This window comes from Sinocyclocheilus grahami, unplaced genomic scaffold, assembly GCF_001515645.1.
Source record: "Sinocyclocheilus grahami isolate Dianchi unplaced genomic scaffold, SAMN03320097.WGS_v1.1 scaffold1324.1, whole genome shotgun sequence".
Lineage (NCBI taxonomy): Eukaryota > Metazoa > Chordata > Actinopteri > Cypriniformes > Cyprinidae > Sinocyclocheilus > Sinocyclocheilus grahami.
The window spans coordinates 379,008-402,181 of record NW_015506503.1 but is presented as its reverse complement, the minus strand read 5'-3'; the positions used below and the strand labels follow the sequence as shown (position 1 = coordinate 402,181).

The following is a 23,174-nucleotide window of genomic DNA, read 5'->3' as shown; positions in this document are numbered from 1 at the left end:
GTCTTGCTAAAACTTTGGGCTTTCCTCAGAACTCCGTTAACATAATTTCCCTGAACCTTTGTGTGTGTGTGTGTGTGTGTGTGTGGGCGGGTTTGTAAGAAGGATAACAGGATGCTGACACATGCTACTTTTAGTTTAGGGAAGAACAACAAAGACAGAGAGAGTTTGGCTTATGGTATGCAGTATGCAGTGCTGTCATCACAGTAATAATAGTGTAGTTATACTTGCAGTCAATGCGCACAGCAATACAACCTTGTGCAATGATAAAATTATCTGTGTAGTTGTTTGGTATTTTGTGGTGTGACATGCTATATATAATTATTATTATTTTTTATTATTATTTCTTTCTGTATTTTATATTTTACATTTCAATTTGTTTTTATTATATGACTTAAATTATACTTAAAAATGTATTTATAACAGGATCCTTTAAAATAATTTAGTCAAAACATAAAGTTGACCAGTTACAGTAAATAAAATAAATAATACAAAAATTAACAAAATCTAAATGTGACCCTGGACCACAAGACCAGTCTTAAGTCGCTGGGGTATATTTGTAGCAGTAGCCAAAAAACATTGTATGGGTCAAAATGATCGATTTTTCTTTTATGACAAAAATCATTAGGATATTAAATAAAGATTAAGTTCCATGAAGATATTTTGTACATTTCTTACCGTAAATATATCAAAACTTAATTTTTGATTAGTAATATGCATTGCTAAGAACTTCATTTGGACAAATTTAAAGGCTATTTTCTTAGTATTTTGTATTCCAGATTTTCAAAAAGTTGTATCTCGACCAAATATTGTTCTACCCTAACAAACCATACATCAATGGAAATCTTATTTATTCAGCTGATGATGTATATATTTATTCAGATGATGTATAAGTCTCAATTTAAAAAAAAATTTACCCTTATGACTGGTTTTGTGGTCCAGGGTCACAAATAAAAAATTAAAAAAAACATGCTAAGCATCAATTACACATCAGCACACACCGCAATCGCACCCAAAAAGATCTGAATAAACCCGCAGATAACTCCAAGACATGCGTTAAACAGGAACATAACATGAAGGTAAATACATAATAAAGAAATAAGACCACTGGTGCATTGTGGGTAAATAATCCCAAGACAAACAGCAGTTTCTCCTATGGTGTGACACCGTGGCATCCCTTATTAAAGGAAAAGGCCTCTTTGCTTGCAACAATGAGTAAATCTGTTGTCCACAATGATGTCTGAGAGACAGTCTCACAGGAAAGAAAATCACAAATGAGATCTCTTAAATCTCAATGGCTTCTCCAACACATCAATTAGATTAAATGGAGTACAAAAGGGGGCTTTTGCTTATGTCTTCTGCTTCTCAGATGTTTCACTTGAGAAAAAAAACCAATCTTACATGTGTCTCCTACAATAATAGATGTCAGTAATGTATCAAACTGTGCTTAAACTGATATGTAATATGCACTCAGTATTCTTGCATCAACTTCTCCCAAAACTGAATGGTTTGAGCATATGCATATCCACTTTATTTCTTATACTATTATTGTATCTCAACAATGGACTCAATTATTTTTTATGTCTTTATAGGAATCTTAGTAAAAAAAATCTGAGACATACAGATGACACATACAGTAAATAAAACAACTGAGAACCTTGAGTCTCCAGAAAAAAATAATGCATTCATGTAGGAAACATGTTTAGAATGCATCTGTTGCATCTGTCCCTGTACAGAAAACGAATTCCTAACATCACAGAGATGACTGAGAGGGCCGTTAAACCTCTCCGACTGACCAGACATGGGGACACATGCTATAGGCATCTGCTTGTGGTAAAGGGCAGGACAAAAAAAAGGACACAGATATAACATCTGAAAGAACATCTATGGCAGTATACAGAAGACACAAGGGCTAATTTAATTGGTTGTTGTTGTAAAAAAAAATGCAATTTATACTATTTTCTTATTTAAAGGTCAGGATGTGCATATGCAATGCATTTAACTTGCACGATGTGATGCATTAACGTAGGCAATAATGTTGGATGACTTCATTTTATTTACTGGGATTTGATTGGATCATGTATATTAGGCTATGATTTTATTGGTTAATATTTAGTTTCCCCACCCACACAGCCCTGATTACATCAGCAGAAAAAGAAAAGTAGTTTCAGATGGAGAAAGTTATTACATTTAATTAAATATTATGAGAAAAATGTTTTTGTGTGGAGAATATTGTGCACTGATTGACTGCGTGCAATAGGACCAGATAATAAGAAAATAAATAAAGTTCATTTAATTTCCTGTTGACCTTAACAGGCATAAAAGACATCTGTCAGTCTAGAGCCCTAATTGCATAGTTCACATTAAACCTAACATTGAACAACAAATGATTAACAACAAACGGTGATTCTATTTAACATACGAAAGGAGAACCTGCAGACAGTCAACAAAACTTCCGACACCCCCAAAGTTCATGGCCAATTTAAATGTACCAGTACCACAGAAACCCTCGCAGGCTGATGCATTGTCTGTCAGTCCATTAAAGGCTTTGTGAACTGAGACACCCTGACGAGTCCGCAACACCTAGGAACAGTGTGGACAATGGGCCGGACCCTTACACTAGCTCTGACGACCCACATTCATTCAAGAGAAGCCTTTTGACATGGAAACCCCCTTGAACCTCCCCCTCTCCTTTTTATAGGAGTATTTGCATTGAAGAGAAGCCCAAGGGACACTGCCATAACGTGAACACAGAACTGTAAATAAAGAAATTAGCAAAGGTAAAACAGCACGATCAAGAAGGAGCTTAACTGAACAGTTAATAAGAAATAGACACTAATATAGTAATGAAAATCATTCAGTCTAAAGGCCCGTTCACACCAAGCACGATAACTATAACGATAACGATAAAGATATAGTTCTAAAAATCGTTCTCAATATTAAAGAATAGTATAGTTCATACCACAACTATAACGATAACGATACAAAGGAACGAAATCGTTGTGATCACTTTCAAAACGATTTTTTCCCAACTGATGAACGATAAAACACTGACAGCCAATCAGAATCTGTAACGAGCGCAAGAATTTAAAGCGACAGACGCATGTGCGCTTAGAATAAACAGACGATATCATTCGCTGGTGTGGACGTACCACAACTATAACGATAACGATACAAAGGAACGAAATCGTTGTGATCACTTTCAAAACGATTTTTTCCCAACTGATGAACGATAAAACACTGACAGCCAATCAGAATCTGTAACGAGCGCAAGAATTTAAAGCGACAGACGCATGTGCGCTTAGAATAAACAGACGATATCATTCGCTGGTGTGGACGCTAATATCGTTATCTTTATAGTTATCGTTCTTGGTGTGAACGGGGCTTTAAGCTACGTTTACACGACAATGATGTAGTCAAAAACTGAAAAGTTTTTCCCTTGCGTTTTTAGAAAGTTTCACGTATACACGACACCTTGTTACTTAGTAAACAGTACCTGTAGGGAAGCGATTATGTGCAATATTGCAATACTGGTGAAGTAAATCCACAGAAGCGAAGAAGCGTTAGCAAACTCTTGAGCAGCAACAACAGTACCATGTGCTCCGCCATTGTTGTGTATGTTTGTTCGCGCTTGCCTTTAAAATCGACACGTATTGCGCATGTCTACATACCTAACATGTACTAGGCATGCGCATGACGTCACTGTTTTCAAAGATTCCAGTATTTGACACCATTTTTAAAACGGAGGCTTGACACCTCTAAATGACAGGACAAATTCAGTACATCTAAGTTGGTTAAGCTTTGCCTGAAGGGTCAAAAAGTATAAAGTGCATCTCAAAAAGAAGACTAAAAAATGCAAAACACCCTGCAAGCCTCTCGTGACTTTGGTTAACCAACAACTTTCTCTTGTTAGTGGTCACATTTTCTGTAGGCATATTCAAGTATTTCCATGTTGTCTTGTTCAGATTTTTGTCAGGCTGACAACATTTAATTTGACATGGACGAAAAGGAGGCTATGAATTTTAGTTGTATTGTTAACACTCCAAAGAGAAAGGAAAACTTGAAATCGCATCATATGACCCCTTTAAGCCAACGAAACAACAAAAATATGTAGGGATGCACTGACATGAAAATTCTTGGCCGAAGCCGAACAAAATGAAACACTGGGCCGAAGGATGAAGGCCGAATACCGAACACGGTTTTTCGAGTTTTTTTCCCCCATGTATTTTGCCCATTTTTTTCATCATTGCACAAATTAAATAGCCAAAATGTGCTTTTTACTGTTTCGTCTTGCTTTTCAAAGAAAAAATCAATTACAAAACAACAATTTAAAAATTCTAGCAGACATTATACCAACAAAGCACAATTTAACTTAAAATTAATAAGTTAGTCAAATAATATTTTTTTGGCCATCAGACCCACTTCTTGAATCAGGCATGTATTTATACTATACAAATAAAAGCAGCCTTGCTGAGCAGAAGAGCCTTCTTTTAAAACATTAGAAAATATTACAGATCCCAATTTGAACACTACGTGGAAATGTTATAATAAACATATTAACAGAGCTGTTGAAATTATTATCATTATTATTGTCTTACTTTTTATTTTATTTTACAGAACAACAGTAAAATTACAATACTAACATTTATGAATGTTGAGGGAGTTCTTGCTTTTTCTCAACTTTTATTTTGGCGGAAACGCGCAGGAAGACCTCAGGGCTTCTTTTTGTTGATAGCAGATTTATAAATGAGTCTCATTATGAATACGTCGCACGTATCGCATTGTCACGTGCCTTGTAAAACAAATCATAAAAATGTGACTGATCAACTAACGAGTAACACCGTTTCAGCACAGATTTCCCTCGCGGTTTGGACTTTGACCCCTGGCTAACGAGCAGATAGCACCGCGAGTTTGTGCAGCGCTGTCAGAACACTTGCAATTCGAGCGTGATTTAAAAAACATAACGTTCTGCAGTTTATTTACTAATTGTTTAAGGCCATTTCGCAATTTCAATCATCATACAGTAAACCAGCATCAATCACCCCTTCCTCTTCTCATCGAAGACATGTGATGCAGTACTAAACAGTCTCTCGCTTTTTTTGCTATTTTCGGCCGAATAATTTTGGTTGCCGAACATTCGGTGCAGCCCTAAAAATATGCCCAACATACTGGTTCCAGTGTCCAAATGAACTTTTTAGCTTATAAGCCAAAAGCGGTTGGTAGAAGTTAAGCAACTAGATAAAATTTTTATGTCATTTTTTGCACTGCATTTTTACGACAAATAAACAACAATGTAAGCAAGTTTAACTGTACTAAATAATAATTAAAACTGTACTATTTATTAAATATAATTACTTTCTATAATAATCATATTACAGATAGATAAAAATTTTATTTTTAAGAACACATGCTGTACATTAGCTGATTTCTTGACAACACGTATTTTTAGCGGAGTGATATAATATATAAAAAACTGTACTATTTATTAAATATAATTACTTTCTATAATAATCATATTACAGATAGATAAAAATTTAATTTTTAAGAACACATGCTGTACATTAGCTGATTTCTTGACAACACGTATTTTTAGCGGAGTGATATAATATCACCCACAATGCACAGCTTAAAACGTGTTGGATAGCCGCCCAGGTATCGCATTTCTCAACGACCAAAACACCCCAACAGCAAAAGCATGTCACTAAAACTATTGAGCAGAACAGCCAAGACGCAAGTATTTGTTATCAAATACATGCTTCTATTATATAGTGGCATTGTCATACACCAGTATTAATAATAATATTGAATTACAGGCCAGCCATTATAGAAAAGCATGTGCTAGTTCATGCATGATGAGCTAAAACAGAAAAGTCTTTGAAAGCAAAAGTGGCTTTAATTTCCCTCATAATCCCTAAATGCTGTGCATTGATGGCATTTGGAGTATATTTCTCCAAACGCAGAGTCGGTCACCACTGGACACATGTAATGTCACACTTTTTGTCCGTTGGCTGAAATAGATGCTTTTCTAGCTCCTTAGTGTTAAGGACAAAGACATCTTTTATGTGCGGCAGGATAGGGTCGGGATAGAGCGGAAAGTGTGTCGTGTTACACGCGAACAGGTTCCCCTTCCGACTTCCAGCCAGGGGAATCACAGATCTGGATTACGTCTGAACGTCTGGACTAAATCTAGCCCCTAAGAATGGAACCTCCACTTCACCTAAGCTCACAGGTCAGGACTAGATGGTTAAAAAACGCACCTTGATGACTACCCAACCTGTCCGGACTGCCCAACCAGAGATCTGTCTGAACAAACAGCCATTTAATCCTGGGCGAGAGTTCATGGTATTCTTAAAGAGGCTTAGAAAATCTACAAAGAGGCGGAAAGTTTATATATCATTCTTCACTGAATGCCGCCATTCAGAGATTCTATGCTTTGTAGGATTTCCTGCCACTTCAGGAGCGCTTCATATTTCTGTTGAGTTAGAGGAAGTTGTTTTTAAGATTGAATGAAGACTATTAATTTTCTGGATGGGCAAAAGTTCATCTTCACTGAAGGTATTCAATGCAAAGGGCTGTGGAACATCATCAAACATCTCTGACATTTATGGAGACCACAGGTGGAGCGAACTGTGGTTCAGATCTCGGTAGTGTGCCATTTTCAGACAAGCACCCAGAAGGCGGTTCTTGAAAAAAGGCCTGTAATTTATTTTCCAAGTTGTCTCCACTGCACCGGTCAAGCTGGATGTGAGGCGTAACTCCATGAGATTTACATGAAAATCCACTCAATTAAAAGAATGTTTGGGGTTCAAAACAAGTGAACTCTATATATACGGCATGCAGAAAATTTCATAAAGCCCTGACAAGTAAAGGAAGATGTAGATATTATATGTTTAAACTTGAAAACTAGATTAACTTATTAAACTTGTCTGTGAAAAGTTATATTAAATCTTCCAACTACAGTCGTGCTCATGTGAAACCGGTAAGAGCCAGGTATGATTTGTATGCACAATATATTTAAGAACACCAAAAAGGGGCATAACTATCCACAAAGTACTGTTTACATTGAGCAAACTCCACCCAAATGAATTATGTTGGTAAAACAACCAGAAAAGATTCTCAGCCCAGAACAGTATAGTCCCTCTGCTACAAGGACGAGTTAAACAACTTTATAGATGAAATAACACACATTTTTGCTCTTCAATAAAAATATGGGCTGCATATTTTTGCTTTAAGTCCCTTGGAATGACTTACACTTAACTTCGTAAGTAAACATGACGTTTGTTTTGAAAATCAGAGCGAGTGAAAAATGTTTTCTGTGGCAGAGCATAAGTATTTAAACCAGAAAATTCCTTTAAAATGTACAAAAAAGGATGAACATATTCATTATCATGACAGATATTTCCCAGCAGTCAAGGACAAATGAGGCCTGGAAACTTTATAGCTCAACTAAAACTATTTAAAAGCGTACAAAGGCTCTTCTTTAAACACAATGCTGACCCATATGTTCGTGTAGATACCCTCGAATGACCCAAACCTTGAGCGGTTATTGTTTGCCCCTCTTGGCACTGGTTCGAGACCACATCACTGTCTCTGTCTTCTCTCTCCACCTTCAAATGAGTTTGCAAGATTAAACATGAATCAAATTCCTTTCCTGCTCATTTAACAGAGATGCAGACAGCTCGCACTGTTATTTTAGCTTAATTAATGTTCATGTGTCCCGGTCTCAGGCTGTATTCTGCTATCAGAGTGCAGGAATGCGAGGAGAAGGAGGAGGAGGATCTTCATCCTTTTGAAAATAATTTTGTAGACTTTTACCTTTTGAAATTCTAAAGAAACCTGCGGTTAACCAAAATTGCTAGTATCAAATACAGTAGAGGCCATTTGTCTGTCTGTTAATAAAGGACATGTTCAAGTGGAACTGCACCAAATAAAGACGGGTAAGAAAACAGTGCTGACACAGTAATCTAATAAGACTTTCAGCAGTCACTAGGGACGGATATAGCAATGCAAGTCAACTGAAAAAGTTTCAATAAAACTGAGCTCGTTTAGAGTACACAGACCTTGAGTCTTTTTTTGTTACGTCTACTATAACTTCAGCAATGGAACGGTGTTTGTGTCTAGAGACACTCTCTCATAGCAATTTTACCTTTTGGTGAATTAAATTTGAATTTGTTCAATCACATTAATACATTTTTGAACAATCTGCTAACACCCTACTGAGGTTTAGGTTTAGGGGTGGGCTCTTATGCTTATTTCTAAAATCTGTATGTTTTCACTCATACAAACTCCCCACCAATTCACCAAAATGTAAAACTTTTCATGACATCAGGTTGGAATATTAAGGTGACGTGACATGTGGCCAAGTATGGTGACCCATACTCGGAATTAGTGCTCCGCATTTTACCCATCCAAAGTGCACACACACAGCAGTGAACAAACACCCGGAGCAGTGGGCAGCCATTTTTATGCTGCGGCACCCGGGGAGCAGTTGGGGGTTCGGTGCCTTGCTCAAGGGCACCTCAGTTGTGGTATTGAAGGTATTGAGAGAGCTACATTCACTCCCCCCACCTACAATCCGAGGTACGAGACTCGAACCCACAACCTTTGGGCAAATGAGTCCGACTCTAACCATTAGGCCACGACTTCCCCCTTAAAGATGGTGGTTGACTTAGGGCACTGAATAACCACCCAGAACCCCAGTGATTCATATCATGTCTTTTTTTTACTGACTGTTCACTTGCCTTTAATCATGTTTGAACTTTCTCAGACTATAGTTTTTGCTGTGGTATATGACGAAGTACTTAAAGTGTGTGGAAAGCAAAGTCACAATGATATAAAATTAGTTTCATTCATTTTTCTGTCATTCACGTTGATGTTAAATTACATTTTCTGATTTGTGACATTACTTTTTTTATGTGTCATTACTTATTTATGTAATGCTAAAACACTGCTGGTCACTTTCAGAAGTTGTAGTGATTCTTTCTTTTCCAAGAAAGAATGTGAAACAAACTGGTTACATAATTTTCACTTTAAAATATAATTTAAATAGATTTTTCACACTTTAAGCAATATCGTATCGCGTATCGCATATCGAATATCGCATTTTTTAACAAGGTATCACGTATCACATTTTTTTTCAATATCGCACAGCCCTACTTTGTATATTATAACTTAAAACCTTTATCAACATGCCTGTGTTAAAGTTTACATTTTTAATTGATACCAGTTAGCAGAAAGTAATGAATAACATTGGCAGTCCTAAAATACTAAAACTAAAATAAACCTAAACAAACACAAAACTCCTAATACAACCACATACCAACACAAACAGCTTTGTGAAAATGAGTTTTGCATCACTCCCCAGGTGAAAATAAGTGCACTTCCATAATGTACTTTAAGTGCTCTTTTTCCTCGCACTAATTTTGTACTTAATATACTAAAAATTATTCTTTAGTACATCTTAAGATAAACTTAAGATCATCTAAGTGTACTCAACTGTGCTATTTTGGGACGCCATGAATATAAACTAAAATTTGCTTTTATCTCTGTATTTTAAAAATGTATTTAGTTACACGCTTGAGTGTACTGGTGTATTCAAAATGGGTTCAAGTGGTGACTAAATGCATTTTTTAAATATAGAGAAAGTATGTTAAAAACACATTTTAGTTCATATTCATGGTGCCCCAAAATAGCACAGGTGAATCATACGTTTATCTTATGTACTAAAGAATATTTTTTAGTATATTAAGTGGAAATAGAGCACTTTTAAGTACATTATGGATGTGCACCCAGGTTTTTTTTTTCACCTGGGATCACACCTTCTTCATAAAACACTGTAAAAATAATAGTAGGGTACATATTATTTCACCCCACTTTCTTTCACTATTTCAGTCCTATTTACGACCAATATTCTATTGAGTGAGATTCGTCATTTTCAACAAAGTATGTTTAACAGAGTGACACCCACAGCATGTCTGTGATGTCAGAGGTCAGAGGGTCATGTGTAGACGAGGTAGAAGGACAGTCACACCTGGACTGAAGATCTCCTCTGTTAATGACATGCAGATGACAGGGGACAGGCAGTTTCACAGTGATTACAGTCTATGTCTGTTTCTCTTACAGCTGCTGTGTGGATGTCAGAAAGCAGATCTAAGGACACAGCTGGCCAGCCCGAGCCTGACCCACACACGAAACAGCTTCTACAACTTAAAACAATTCACAGTCTTTCTAGTAAACAGTTTATCCTTTATTTAGCCACATTATTTATCATATCAGCTCTATGGGGTAGTTCGAAGGGTTTTACATTTCACCTACATACTGTATCATGGCATAACATTAATAACAGTCATTGCAAACAAATAACTCGTCTCATTACTCCATTTACTCATAGGTAGACTTGAGGGGAATCGACAGCTGCAGAACTCCATAGATATAGAAATCCATATCACTCACTGAAAGACTTTGAGTTCTACACATCCGCTGCCTCTCATTTTGTCGTTTCAAAATATTTGATCGACACATTGAATTGAATTCAAAACGTCAGAATGTTACAGATGCCTCCTTTATAGGGCAGATGCAGGATTATGATTTTATCCAACTATATCTTAAATAAGAGCACACCTCAAATTAGCAATGATATAATTTGTGACACTGCCTGTGAAAACCCCGCTAAAGCCTTTTTTTTTTTTTTTTACATAAAATCATCCTTCATAATGTAAAGAACATTCGGTGAAAATGTAACCTTGATATGTTTAATATTGACTTTAATATTGACCATGGCAAAGCATAGCGAAAATAATGGTTGAAATCAAACTTTTGTTTGTTATCTCATAATTCGATTTTTAGACTTTAGCCATGGATTTTATAGACAGGGTCACATTTATTTTATAGTGATTATTAATATTGTATTGGACAGTTTCCCCTTAATATGGTACTTATTATTTTAGTTGTCATGAATAAAATAAGTTTAGGACAAAATATATGTGGTATCTACGTTATAATTCTGTCAGGACCACTATCGTCAAAGATGATTGACAATTAGCATACCGTTTGGATTGGCGGTATGGTTCTGTTCTGGGCAAGAACTCCCTGCGCATCCATGCTAGGAGAGCAGTTATAACCCCCACAGGTTAAACAGAACAGAACCAACATAAATGTATTGCAGATATCGTTAAAGTTCAATAATGTTATGTACACATTTTAGAATTAGTCTGATTCAAAGGAGAATCAGAAGGCTGAATCCTGACTGACAGAGGAGGAGCTGGGGATGGAGGAGGGTAATTAGCTATTGAGCAATGCGAAAACTGCTGATACTACTGCGGGACCTTATATATGAACACTTAGATAGGTGTCGTATTCCCATAGGTTGATGGGGATCAGCTGAGAGTCAGCTGATGCGAGCTTGACTAACGTGACCTGCCAGAACTAACGCTACGCTGGATTTATATGAAATTTGATTTCATATCTTTTTAATTAATATAGCCTACTTTGGTCAATTAATACATTTCTGTAGTCTTTAGCTACATATTTAGATGAAATTGTGTTCATTACACATTTTTAAAGGTTAAATTAACAATTATAATTGTATATTTGGCGTGTTTTAGCTGCCCTCAGTCTCCCTTAACTTAATTGATTTTACTCTGTTTATATCAGTTTTGCAGAATTTCATTGGAGTACTTTTTACGAGAAGATACTATTTCTTTCTACAATTTCAAAGTAAACTGTTTCAGTAAAAAAAAAGTGTAATTTCCATGTGGAATCATTTATCTATAAACTTCAACCATCTGACAATTAGAAGATCTTTTTGCAAGATGTCTTCAAGTCCCAACTGAAATACAAGTTCAGAGAGTTTGGTAATGCAATGTAGAACAGTCCAGGTATGTGAGTCCTGCAGCGCTGAGTGGGCTACAGTCAACTACATGAGACACAGACGCAGTGGCCCACGGGCAGAAGCTCAACCCGCTAAAAACGTATGCATGTATTGGCAGGCTCATTTGCTGACAGCAGGGGTAAAAAAGGAAGAGAATGGCTAGAAGTGATGAATTACCTCCACTCTTCTCTTTAGATGTGACATGGATCAAAATCAAAAGATGAAGAAAGGCATCAACAAAGTGCAATTTCACCAGTATAAATGATGGCTGGCTCCATCTTTCTCGAGGCCTTGACAGATGGCTTATCACCCGTATTGATCCGGTGAAACAAAGCACAAAGGTGCAGGGCAAAAAAAAAAAAAAAAAAAAGGCAGCATCATTTTGCAGAGGACACCCCTCAAATCGGGAAAAGGCTTGTTGAATGTTAGCAGACATAGATAAGAGAGATTAGGTTACTGTTCAAACACACAGCCCTCACTCCGTCGTGTTTGCTGTGCAAACCGGTGTTATTTTAGGCTAGAATGGCCCTTGTTTTGACTAGAATGTTAACTCGCTTTTATCAGGGACATATCTGGGACTTATTGTGTGTCCCCAAGTACTTATATAAATAATTAAGTAACTAAGTCGATAAGAAAAACACCTGTTGAGGTGTGAAAGATAACAGTGTCTTCGTAGTGTTCCATTTGTGAGCTAAAAATGTGGTAACACTTAAAGAACCAGGTTTTATAGCAGTCTAATATATTGTTCAACATGATGTTTTTGAGGGTGCGCTCATTCAAAACTGTTGCGTTCGATTCTTCGCTGGCTGTGCTGATTTAAATCTAGCGGTTTTGTTGTGTTTGTGGCGCAAGTTCAGTGACGCAGGTAGTGACGATTCTCTCCGGCCAATCAGTGATCAGCAGAGTTTACACGTCACGTTTTGGTAACGGTACGGTTCACTTGGAACCTCAACCGAGGTGGTACTAAAAAAAGTACCAGGTACTGTACCCAGTGGAAAACCCCCCAAAAGTGAACCGTACCGAGCCGTACCGTGCCGTACCATGCAGTGGAAAAGCGCCATATGATATTTTGGTCCCTAGATGTGGCTCAGGCCACTCGGGTTGAAAATTGTATTAATTTTCTATTATTTTGCCTGTTTTATTGTTTGCCAGGTCAAAATGATAAGTCAGATTAGTTAAAAGTAAGATCAGCGTTTAATACTTAGGTTTGATGGTTTAAACAAAAACCCTAACCTTTAGTATAACCAATATAAACAGCAAATAGTAATGCATTTATGCAGTTTCTTAACTTAATATAGCAAATACCTGATGGAAAACAAAACAATTTAACTAAATTATTTCTGTCTAATCTGTCGTCGTTCAGCTCTGCTAAGACTCAAAAATTGCATGATCAAAAAACATTTGTTACATTTTAAAGGAAGGCTGAATTTGAGACACCTCATTATTAGTTAAAAGCATTAACTAATTCACTCACAGACCAGTGTAGACATTCACATCTAGCTAAGAGCTCTGTCACATGTTTTCCCTTAAGGGCCGTTTCCTTTTCCCTGGGCTAGAGGTGAAGAGGTCACATAAGCAGTGTTAATGGCTACCTAACATCTGACATGTGGGCATGTCCAAGGAATAAAATGTATTAGCTTATCAGACCAAAAAGAAAGAGATCTGTGTGAAATAAGAGGGGGTAAAAGAGGGTGGGAATTGCAATGGCAATGGAAACCGATGTGTCTTTGTCATGAATGAGAGAGCATGGCATGAATGCGGCTCATTACAACCCCAACAATGACCATGAGCATGCACATTCAGATGAGGACCGGCAATCAGACCAACAAAGACACGGCCGTAAAGCCACAAAGCACAGACAAGAGAGCTGTATTCTGTGTGATGTATTTGAATTGCAAGTTGCAAATTAACAGGAAGAGCAGTATGTGGGAGGAAAAGAGAGATAGAAAAGGAGGACAGAAACAGAGAAGGAAGAGGGTGAGATATGAGAAGCTGATGCCATTTGAAGAGGCTGGCTGTATATGTGAGCATGGTATAATCTAACACTGCCAACTGTGACTGTGGGATAAATTATCACAGAGAATGAAGAGATAAACTGAGTGATCTGGCAGTGAGGAGTAAGTCTCCAAAAGCGCATTGTCATTACAATACTAAGAGGCACGTAATTTATTTAACAATATAATATGTTGCTCATCTCAAACATTTCATAAGAGAATACTGGCGGGGATACAGATTTAAAAGAAGTTAAATAATCCTCTAAAAGTGAACTGAAACTTCATTCTCACGCACAAACGGTTCTTGGCTTCTTCAACATTTCTAACAAACACCTCATAAGCAGAAGAACAGGATTGTGGTTCAGCCTGCAGCAAACAGCCTGAAATTATTGATCCATCATTGACATCAAACCAACATATTCAAATGAATCATATTTTTCCCCCTGCTTACCCTACACTGCAAAATCTCAAACTTCAGAGACATTTCAAGCAAAGACAGTTCATTCAAGAGATACAAAGAAAAGTTAACTGACCTGTGACAGAAACTTTCATGGTGGCCTCCAGAGGTCTGTTGTTACTGCTTACCCTACACTGCAAAATCTCAAACTTCAGAGACATTTCAAGCAAAGACAAAGAGTTCATTCAAGAGATACAAAGAAAAGTTAACTGACCTGTGACAGAAACTTTCATGGTGGCCTCCAGAGGTCTGTTGTTATCCAGATCTTTGCTGAGTTTGAGCTCTCCGGTATTTGGGTTAAGAATCAGCAAACTCAGCTCATTCCCTTCAATGAAACTATACTTGAGCTTATCTGACACATCTGGGTCATAGGCAGGTACCTTTCCTATAATCCCAGACGGAAAACTGTTGGATTTGTTGGTGACGTAGTTATTGAAGATAATCTCAAAATTCTGCAGGACAGGATCGTTGTCGTTGACATCAATCAGACGAATGTGGACGGTTGCTCTGCTGACCAAAGGTGCGGACGTGGCCTGTACGACTATGACATACTCCATTTTGGTCTCGTAGTCCAAATCCACGAGTGCTTTTAAGTCTCCAGTGAATATATCCAAATCAAAGACCTCCGGGATATTTCCTTCCACGATCTGGTACAATATCTGAGCGTTGGTTCCTTCATCTGGATCCATGGCGTTGATCCGGGCAACCACTGAATCAACAGGACTGTTTTCTTTGATGTAGATAAACAGTTCATCCTTCTCAAAAACAGGAGCATTGTCATTGATGTCCAACACAGAAATCTGGATCTCCACTGCTGCTTTGAGAGGAGGAACTCCTCTATCAACTGCATAGGCCTTCAGGTTATACACTGGAACGTTCTCTCTGTCCAGCTTCCTTTGTGTTCTTATTATTCCAGAGTATTGCTCAATCATGAAGTCTCCTTCCCCGTCATCGCCACCTTGAAAGGTGTAGCTCACACGCCCATTAGACCCTGAGTCCCTGTCTGAAGCAGATATCTGGAGCACACTTGTGAACACAGGTGCGTCTTCAAACACGGTGCCCTGATATTTGTCCCTCCCAAACTGTGGCGTATTATCATTGGCATCCAGGACAATGATTTCCACATAGGTGGTGTCGGACTTCTGAGGGATTCCATTGTCACGAGCAATGATGGCCAATGTGTAGGAGGCTTGATCTTCATAGTCTATCTCCATCTGCGTGGTGATGGCACCTGTGTCCGGATCAATCTTGAACTGTGGAACATTGTCCTCCATGATATAGGTAATACGTGCATTCTCACCTGTATCTTCATCTGTGGCACTGATTACCACAACAGTTGATCCAATGGGTCGGTCTTCGCTGAAGGTCTGATGGTAGCTGGCGCTCTGGAACACGGGTCTGTGAGTGTTAGCATCAGTTACATTGATGAACACCTGCGCGGTGTCGAAGCGTGTACCATCCGAGGCGGTGATAGTCAGAACGTACTGGCGTTCCTGTTTGTAATCTAATGGCAGTGCCAGCGTGATGAGTCCACCTCCGCTTTGACTAGTGATGGCAAAGCGGTTCCGCGTATTACCACTGGAGATCTGATAGGTGACCACACTGTTTACATCACGGTCCAGAGCTGTAACAGTTAACACACTGGTCCCCACAACAGCATCTTCGTTGATTTTTAGCGAGTATAGCTTTTCGGTGAACGTAGGGATGTTGTCATTCACATCTAGGACGGTGATGCTAACGCTAGCTGAGGACGACATTACCGGAACACCATTGTCTCTGGCTTCTACTCCAAAGGTGTAATACTCAGTGGTTTCCCTGTCCAGCTCAGTACTGACTGTTATCCATCCAGTGCTGTTATTGATGGTGAAGGGAAAGCCTGGAGTGGTGTCTGTGAGGCTGTAATCCAAACGAGCATTTTCTCCAGAATCAGAATCAATGGCCTGAATGTGAATCACGGAATATCCAATAGGTACGCTCTCTAAAACGGTGGCTTGGAAAGGAGTGCTTACAAACATAGGGGCATTGTCGTTCACATCCACAACTTGGATGACAACAATGCCTGTTCCGTTAATGAGAGGAGGCCTGCCTCCATCCTGGGCCTTTATGCGCAAGTTATATTCTCGGATCATTTCGTAGTCTAGAGGGTTTATGACATCAATGGCTCCGGTTGGGGTGTGAATGAAGAACTGACCTTTTACATTGCCGCTGATTATGCTGTAATGGACCTTAGCGTTATTGCCCTCGTCTCGGTCAGTGGCTTCTACCTGGGCCACTTTAGTGTTAACGGCCACATTTTCTGGCACCTGAACTACATATCTTTTCTCACCGAACTGAGGATAATTGTCGTTTTCGTCTTCAACTGTGATGTGCACTGTCGCAGTAGCACTGCGGGGCCCAGGGTCCCTTCCTTGGTCATTGGCCTCTACTATCAGCTGATACTGCGCCATAGTTTCTCTATCTGGACGCACACGAATCTTGACCAGTCCGTTCCGAGAATCGATTTCGAACCCAGAATTAACACCCTCGCCATTCACAATCCTATATATCATGTTTGCATTGGATGGTGCATCTCCATCTGTCGCCCGGACTGTAATCACCTCAAAACCAACTTCCACATTTTCTCGTATCCTTACCCTGTATTCATTCTGTTCAAAAACGGGCCCGTGGTCGTTGGTGTCACTGACTGTAACAGTAAGGTAAGACGTGGTAGTGCGTCGCGGTGCGCCATTATCAGTTGCCGTGACTTTAAAAACGTGCGTGTCTTTAACTTCTCTGTCTAAGGGCTGGACAGTCTCAATGCTGCCGGTTTGAGGGTCTATCCGAAAGAAGTCGTTCGAACGGCTGTCGAATAACGCTTCCATGCCATACTCGATCTTCCCCGCCTCTCCAGGGTCGCTGTCAGTCGCTTTGAGGGTGATGACCCGCGTACCCGCAGGCTCGTTCTCTGGCACAGAAACCTGGTAGTTTGGTAACTGAAAAAGAGGCGCTGAATTCACGGCTCGCTTTATTCTCGGTTTCCATTGATTTGATACGTGTTGCGCAGAATGTAATAATGATGTTTGGACTGAGGCGAAACGCAATTTGAGGCACATAGAAAGGGGCTCGCCATTTGAATCGTGGAACGCACAGCGGATAGTCTCTTTAAGGCGTCTCAAGTCCGTCTCCGAACAGTACGCGTCCTTCACGAGTAAAGTCCCGTTACGCACAAACACATTCAGGTGGTCTGACGTGCAAGAAGTAATAAAAACCCCAGAGTTTCTTGTGAAGACAGGCAAATAGTCCTGAAAACTAAGGAGTAAATCACCCGGTGAAAAGCAGGAAGTTAGTCCTAAATTATAAATGCAATCCACGCGGATATCAGGCTTAGTCACTCTCTTCCTTTTATATTTGAACACGCAATTTCGTCCGTGCACAAACACTTTGAAATGTGCGTTAACTAGTCCTTCGGTTGTTAATGATTGGATTTTAAAATAAAGAGGCAGCGCGCTGTGAGGAGCGAGCGCGCAATCCACCTCTCCATTTAAACGCACTACTCCATCTCTCCAGTCCACTTTAATAAAGTTCCCAATGTACTTGGAAGTTAAAGTCCTGTCTATTTTATACGTCCAACCTGGTCCCAGTGACAAATTGGCCAAAACAGCTCCAGGACGTAACGTCTCCGAGAGGTGCAAGTCGAAACATCCCATGAGAGGAGCGCAGAGGAGAAGGTGAACCCATAATAACCAACACATTACAAGATCCATGGTGTAAAACTCCACAAAACATGCAGAAAAACAAGGTCAACTCTCCTTCTGCCGGCACGTCGACCTTTTTTTATCCTTCATTGTAGCTTTTTAGCAGGGGAAAACACAGTTTATCAGGCTGGTCTCCATGGAACCAAGTGACATTACCCACGTTAAGTTTTAAATGAGGACAAAATGGCTCCGTGCGTGCGCGTCTCTCCCCAAGCACACACACACACACACACACACACACACAGTCATTAACATAAACCTGCACGCACCTCCTCTCAGGACTAAAGAATAACTCTCATGGAAATTCAACTATTGTTATTCACATCTGCATTTATTCTTTGGTTCTTTTGGCGACTTTTAAGACGCGGCGCGTCAAACTAGAAAAAAACAATGAAGCTACGGTATTAAAGTTTCACGCAACTCTCCGCATGCAGAATGCTTCCATTATAAATAAACGCCGTTTCATTTATTATAATAGGCGCGTTCTAGTTTTGTTTAGGCTATGGATAAAGTTTTCTAAAGTGTCTCTTAAAGTGATATGAAAGCGCAACACGTGTTTAAATCGCTGTTTACGAGCGGCTGTAAAGTAATAAACTGTTATCAATACTGGATTCCCTGTCCGTTATTCGCTACGAGTAGAGTAAAACAAAATTGTACATGAATAAATTATTTATTCTCTATACAAACCATTACAAAAATACAATGCTAGCCATAATTTACGAAAAAATTTTTTTTTATTAAAACAGTGGTAACATAGCTAGTCAGTGAACATTACGGAAATATTTTGAAACGTTTAAGCATTAAAATTTGGTTTGGTGCAAAATAATCATTAAAAGGATGTTTTTACTCATCTTTGGAAATAAAAAAAATAAAAAGCTTGAGTTTTGAAATGTATTTTCATATCCTTGTACTTTTTATCCTGTATTCATAAAAACGTGTATTACTAAAATTGTAAGTGAGAATAAAACTGTTTTATTGGATATAAACGTATATTGGTTTATTTTACCTTCAATATTAATGTCTCCTCAACAGATACAACGTGCACATAGTCACTATGTTCCTAATATAAGACATAAAAAAAGCAATGGATTTCTTGTGAAAGAAAAGCATGCTCATCTTTGAAAACATTTTTCTTTCTTAAGAAGTTTATCTACAAAAAATATATAATACTTAATTATATTTTCAAAGCAATACACCTACACTCTTAAAAAAAATAAAGTTCTTTATTGGCATCGGTGAGGAAGCTTTAACAATCATAGAACTTTTCCAATGCACAAAAGGTTCTTTAAAATGGAAGAAGGTTATTCCGAAGTTATTGTGAAGACTGTTCACTGAAAGGGTTCTTTATTTTTAAAAGTGTGAAATTTCTCTTATACAGTTTGTTGAACTGGGATGCCATGCATATTTAAAAACACAGATGAGGAATTAAGGCCAATCCTCATGTCATAGGCCTACATTTCTTTTTAAAATTGTTTATAATATTATCAGAGGTCAATCATTTATTCTCTAAACCCCAATGCCTTAACATATGTTATATTTCAATTGTCTAACTCTATATTGTTTACAGTTGTCTTTAATGGAAATTGAGGAAGATGTCCAGAGGCACTAGACCGGGGCTGTCCAGACTCGGTCCTGGAGGGCCGGTGTCCTGCAGAGTTTGACATACAGTAAGTGATGCTCCCACGCCCTCTATTGGGAGAGAAAGGAACTCAGTAACAGTACTCAAGAAGAACAACCTGTGAACCTGTAGCTTAATATTTGTCTGAAAGATTGCATAGGTCAGGATTGTTGCACCATAAAGGCACTATAACCACTTGCATGTATAAAATCTTAAGAAAGAGCAATACCACAATCACTACGTATGTATTTTACAAATAAATTACAATTCCCAAATTAATTACAATTAAGAAAAAAATACAGAAAACATACAAGTCACATTAAGGGTTCCCCCACTAGACATACAGTAAGTGATGCTCCCACGCCCTCTATTGGGAGAGAAAGGAACTCAGTAACAGTACTCAAGAAGAACAAACTGTGAACCTGTAGCTTAATATTTGTCTGAAAGATTGCATAGGTCAGGATTGTTGCACCATAAAGGCACTATAACCACTTGCATGTATAAAATCTTAAGAAAGAGCAATACCACAATCACTACGTATGTATTTTACAAATAAATTACAATTCCCAAATTAATTACAATTAAGAAAAAAATACAGAAAACATACAAGTCACATTAAGGGTTCCCCCATCCTAAATGTCTGTGAATACTAAGAGCCCCCTAAGTTCTTGTTATTGATAAAACACAAGAGGGGTGCTGGTTTGTGCTGCATGCGTGCGTCTCAGTTGACAGGCTCTGGATGTTGTTGGTTTGTGTCTTTAGGCGGGCAGCTCAGGCAGTTTTGACCTTTCTGAAGAGTGAATTGTGTGGGTCCCAGACGAATGATCTTCCCACTGCCCAAACACTCATCTCCCTTATATAGGACAGCAAACTGCAGTGCAAACACAATCTAGTCAGGTTCTATGTGTAGCTTTCTATGTGTATAAAGCAAGAAGGTCATACTACCTGATTTTAACGCAGTAATACAATTAATTAATCTAACTGTAGGCTGTTTATTTTTGACAATCAACCTAGCAAGCTTGAAATGTGCATCTGAACTTTGTTTTATAATATCACTTAAGATGTCATCGCATTTGTTGCTCAGCCAGCTGATGGTTTTTGTAAAACAAACAAAAAAAAGGACTACAGTCCATTATTTATAGAGAATATGTCATAGTGATGGAAGACAGGAGTTGAATACATCTAGTAAAAGGTTTCTGAAAGTCCCATTTTTCCCCCAAAGTCTAGTGTAAATGATTTATCAGGAATTGAGTTAAACATTCGAGATACATTCTTCAGCGGTGTAGATATTTCTGGATTACCTGCCCAGGTGTCAATGCTCTTATTGGCTCTTTCAGCATTACCCACACTGACCCGTCTAGATTCAAGGTTACAGTGCATGGAGCTGAAAGAAACGAGATGTTGATATTAGGACTGTTTACAACAGGACGATTCTGTAGACTAGTCTTATTATTGTTAACTAAAACTGAAAATTAAACTATTAAACTATTATTAAATCAAACCATTCGAAAAAAATTTCTCAAAATAAATATTACACTTAAAAAAAAAAGAACATTTTGACAACTGAATTTTAGTATTTTAGTTGAAGTACTAAACTGACTAAAACGGAAATAAAAATAAAGCTAAACAGAAATACAATAAGACTATTAATTAAAGTGACAAAACACTAAAACTAAAATTAATGCTAGTTCAAAATTGTAATGAAATCTTATAATAATATATAAATATTGGCTGCTGGTTATTACTTAAGTAACTTTTTCAGTGGACCTGTTTTCTAACAATTTGCAGCAAAAACAAAGAAAACTCACTTAAAGGCATCCGGTTAATGAAACGGAAGAGACATTCCATCATCTGAGTTCGGACAAGTTCGACAGGCGGGTCTTCGGCTATCCAATGGAAGCGGTCTGTCTGCATCGTGTCTCGGAACAGTGCTGGGTGGTTAGTGGTTGGACCCTACAAGAGATGCCATATTTTAGGAATCAATCGACCTGAAAAGTCATTTGTGGCCTTTTTTTAGTTCAATAAATTAAGTAACTCACCAGAAATACATCACCGGTCGTGATATCTTTATCAACTACAAACCAAGGATCTACCTGTCCTCCTATTCTAGCCCTCTGACCCAGTGTTAATGTGAACCAGCCTGTGGCGAAATACAGTAATCAGTCTTACAGTATCACAGACACCATGGAGGAGAATATGACCAATTATTAAATTAATAGCCACCTTTATGCTGCCCCATGATCTTCCCATCTTCAACGGAGACAAAGTTTCCCGGTTTGGGCTCTATGTACTTTAAAACAAATTTGACATGGACTTGAAACAGTACTAAATACACAGTACACAGTCTGAAAATCAGCTTTTTTTTAAAAACATGTTGATTGATTATATGATGTTTGGCCATTTTTTGCAACCCTATTACCAAAATGTGGAATACAGTTTATATATCCGAGCTTTACATTTTAAAAACATATAAATAAAATATCAGAATTGGTAATAGGGTTGCAAATTGAACCTATAGGTAGGGATGGATAGTTTAGGGCCAAATGTTGGTTTGTTATCGATGATCTAAGGCCCTGTCCACACGAACGCGGTTATTTTTAAAACCGCAGCTTTTAATACGCTGTTAGGCCGTTCGTCCACACGCAAACGCAGCACCAGTTCACTGAAACCGAATATTTTTGTAAACTCCTGACAGGGTGAAGATCTTCAAAAACTCCGGTTGCAGTGTTTATTGTGTAGACAGCGAAACCGGAGTTTTTGGCTTGTGACGTCAGCGCCTGCGCTGTTATCTCCGCCTACTGGAAACTTTTTCAGGCTTCTGATTGGCTAACAGGCCTTTACGGTTGAGATTATATCGCCACCTATTGGTTTGGCATGCTCTTGACAGTGATTCATGGCATGCGTTTGCTTTTTCATGTGGACAGAGATTTTTTTTAAAACAGAAGAAGGAAAAACTCAATATCCTTGGTGACAGGGTTGAGCTTTTGATATATACAGGTGCATCTCAATAAATTAGAATGTCGTGGAAATGTTCATTTATTTCAGTAATTCAACTCAAATTGTGAAACTCGTGTATTAAATAAATTCAGTGCACACAGACTTGTTTAAGTCTTTGGTTCTTTTAATTATGATGATTTTGGCTCACATTTAACAAAAACCCACCAATTCACTCTCTCAACAAATTAGAATATGGTGACATGCCAATCAGCTTATCAACTCAAAACACCTGCAAAGGTTTCCTGAGCCTTCAAAATGGTCTCTCAGTTTGGTTCACTAGGCTACACAATCATGGGGAAGACTGCTGATCTGACAGTTGTCCAGAAGACAATCATTGACACCCTTCACAAGGAGGGTAAGCCACAAACATTCATTGCCAAAGAAGCTGGCTGTTCACAGAGTGCTGTATCCAAGCATGTTAAATGAAAGTTGAGTGGAAGGAAAAAGTGTGGAAGAAAAAGATACACAACCAACCGAGAGAACCGCAGCCTCATGAGGATTGTCAAGC

At 38.3% G+C, this 23,174-nt stretch overlaps 2 protein-coding genes across 2 annotated transcripts in view; both read right to left on the bottom strand.

Annotated features, from left to right (window-relative positions):
* Nucleotides 1-18,203, bottom strand: part of celsr1a (cadherin EGF LAG seven-pass G-type receptor 1a) — a 98,945-nt gene extending 80,742 nt beyond the window's left edge. The window contains exon 1 of the mRNA XM_016255259.1: nt 14,532-18,203. Within this exon, the coding sequence (XP_016110745.1) occupies nt 14,532-18,060 (3,529 nt within the window). The 5' untranslated portion in view covers nt 18,061-18,203. The remainder of the gene's footprint in view (nt 1-14,531) is intronic.
* Nucleotides 18,204-20,003: 1,800 nt separating this feature from the next.
* The window catches only part of trmu (tRNA 5-methylaminomethyl-2-thiouridylate methyltransferase), a 7,201-nt gene continuing 4,030 nt past the window's right edge, over nt 20,004-23,174 (bottom strand). Inside the window, exons 7-11 of the mRNA XM_016255251.1 lie at nt 21,893-21,959; nt 21,709-21,809; nt 21,478-21,622; nt 20,971-21,053; nt 20,004-20,540 (exon numbers count right to left, since the gene is read on the bottom strand). Of these exons, the coding sequence (XP_016110737.1) occupies nt 20,391-20,540; nt 20,971-21,053; nt 21,478-21,622; nt 21,709-21,809; nt 21,893-21,959 (546 nt within the window). The 3' untranslated portion in view covers nt 20,004-20,390. The remainder of the gene's footprint in view (nt 20,541-20,970; nt 21,054-21,477; nt 21,623-21,708; nt 21,810-21,892; nt 21,960-23,174) is intronic.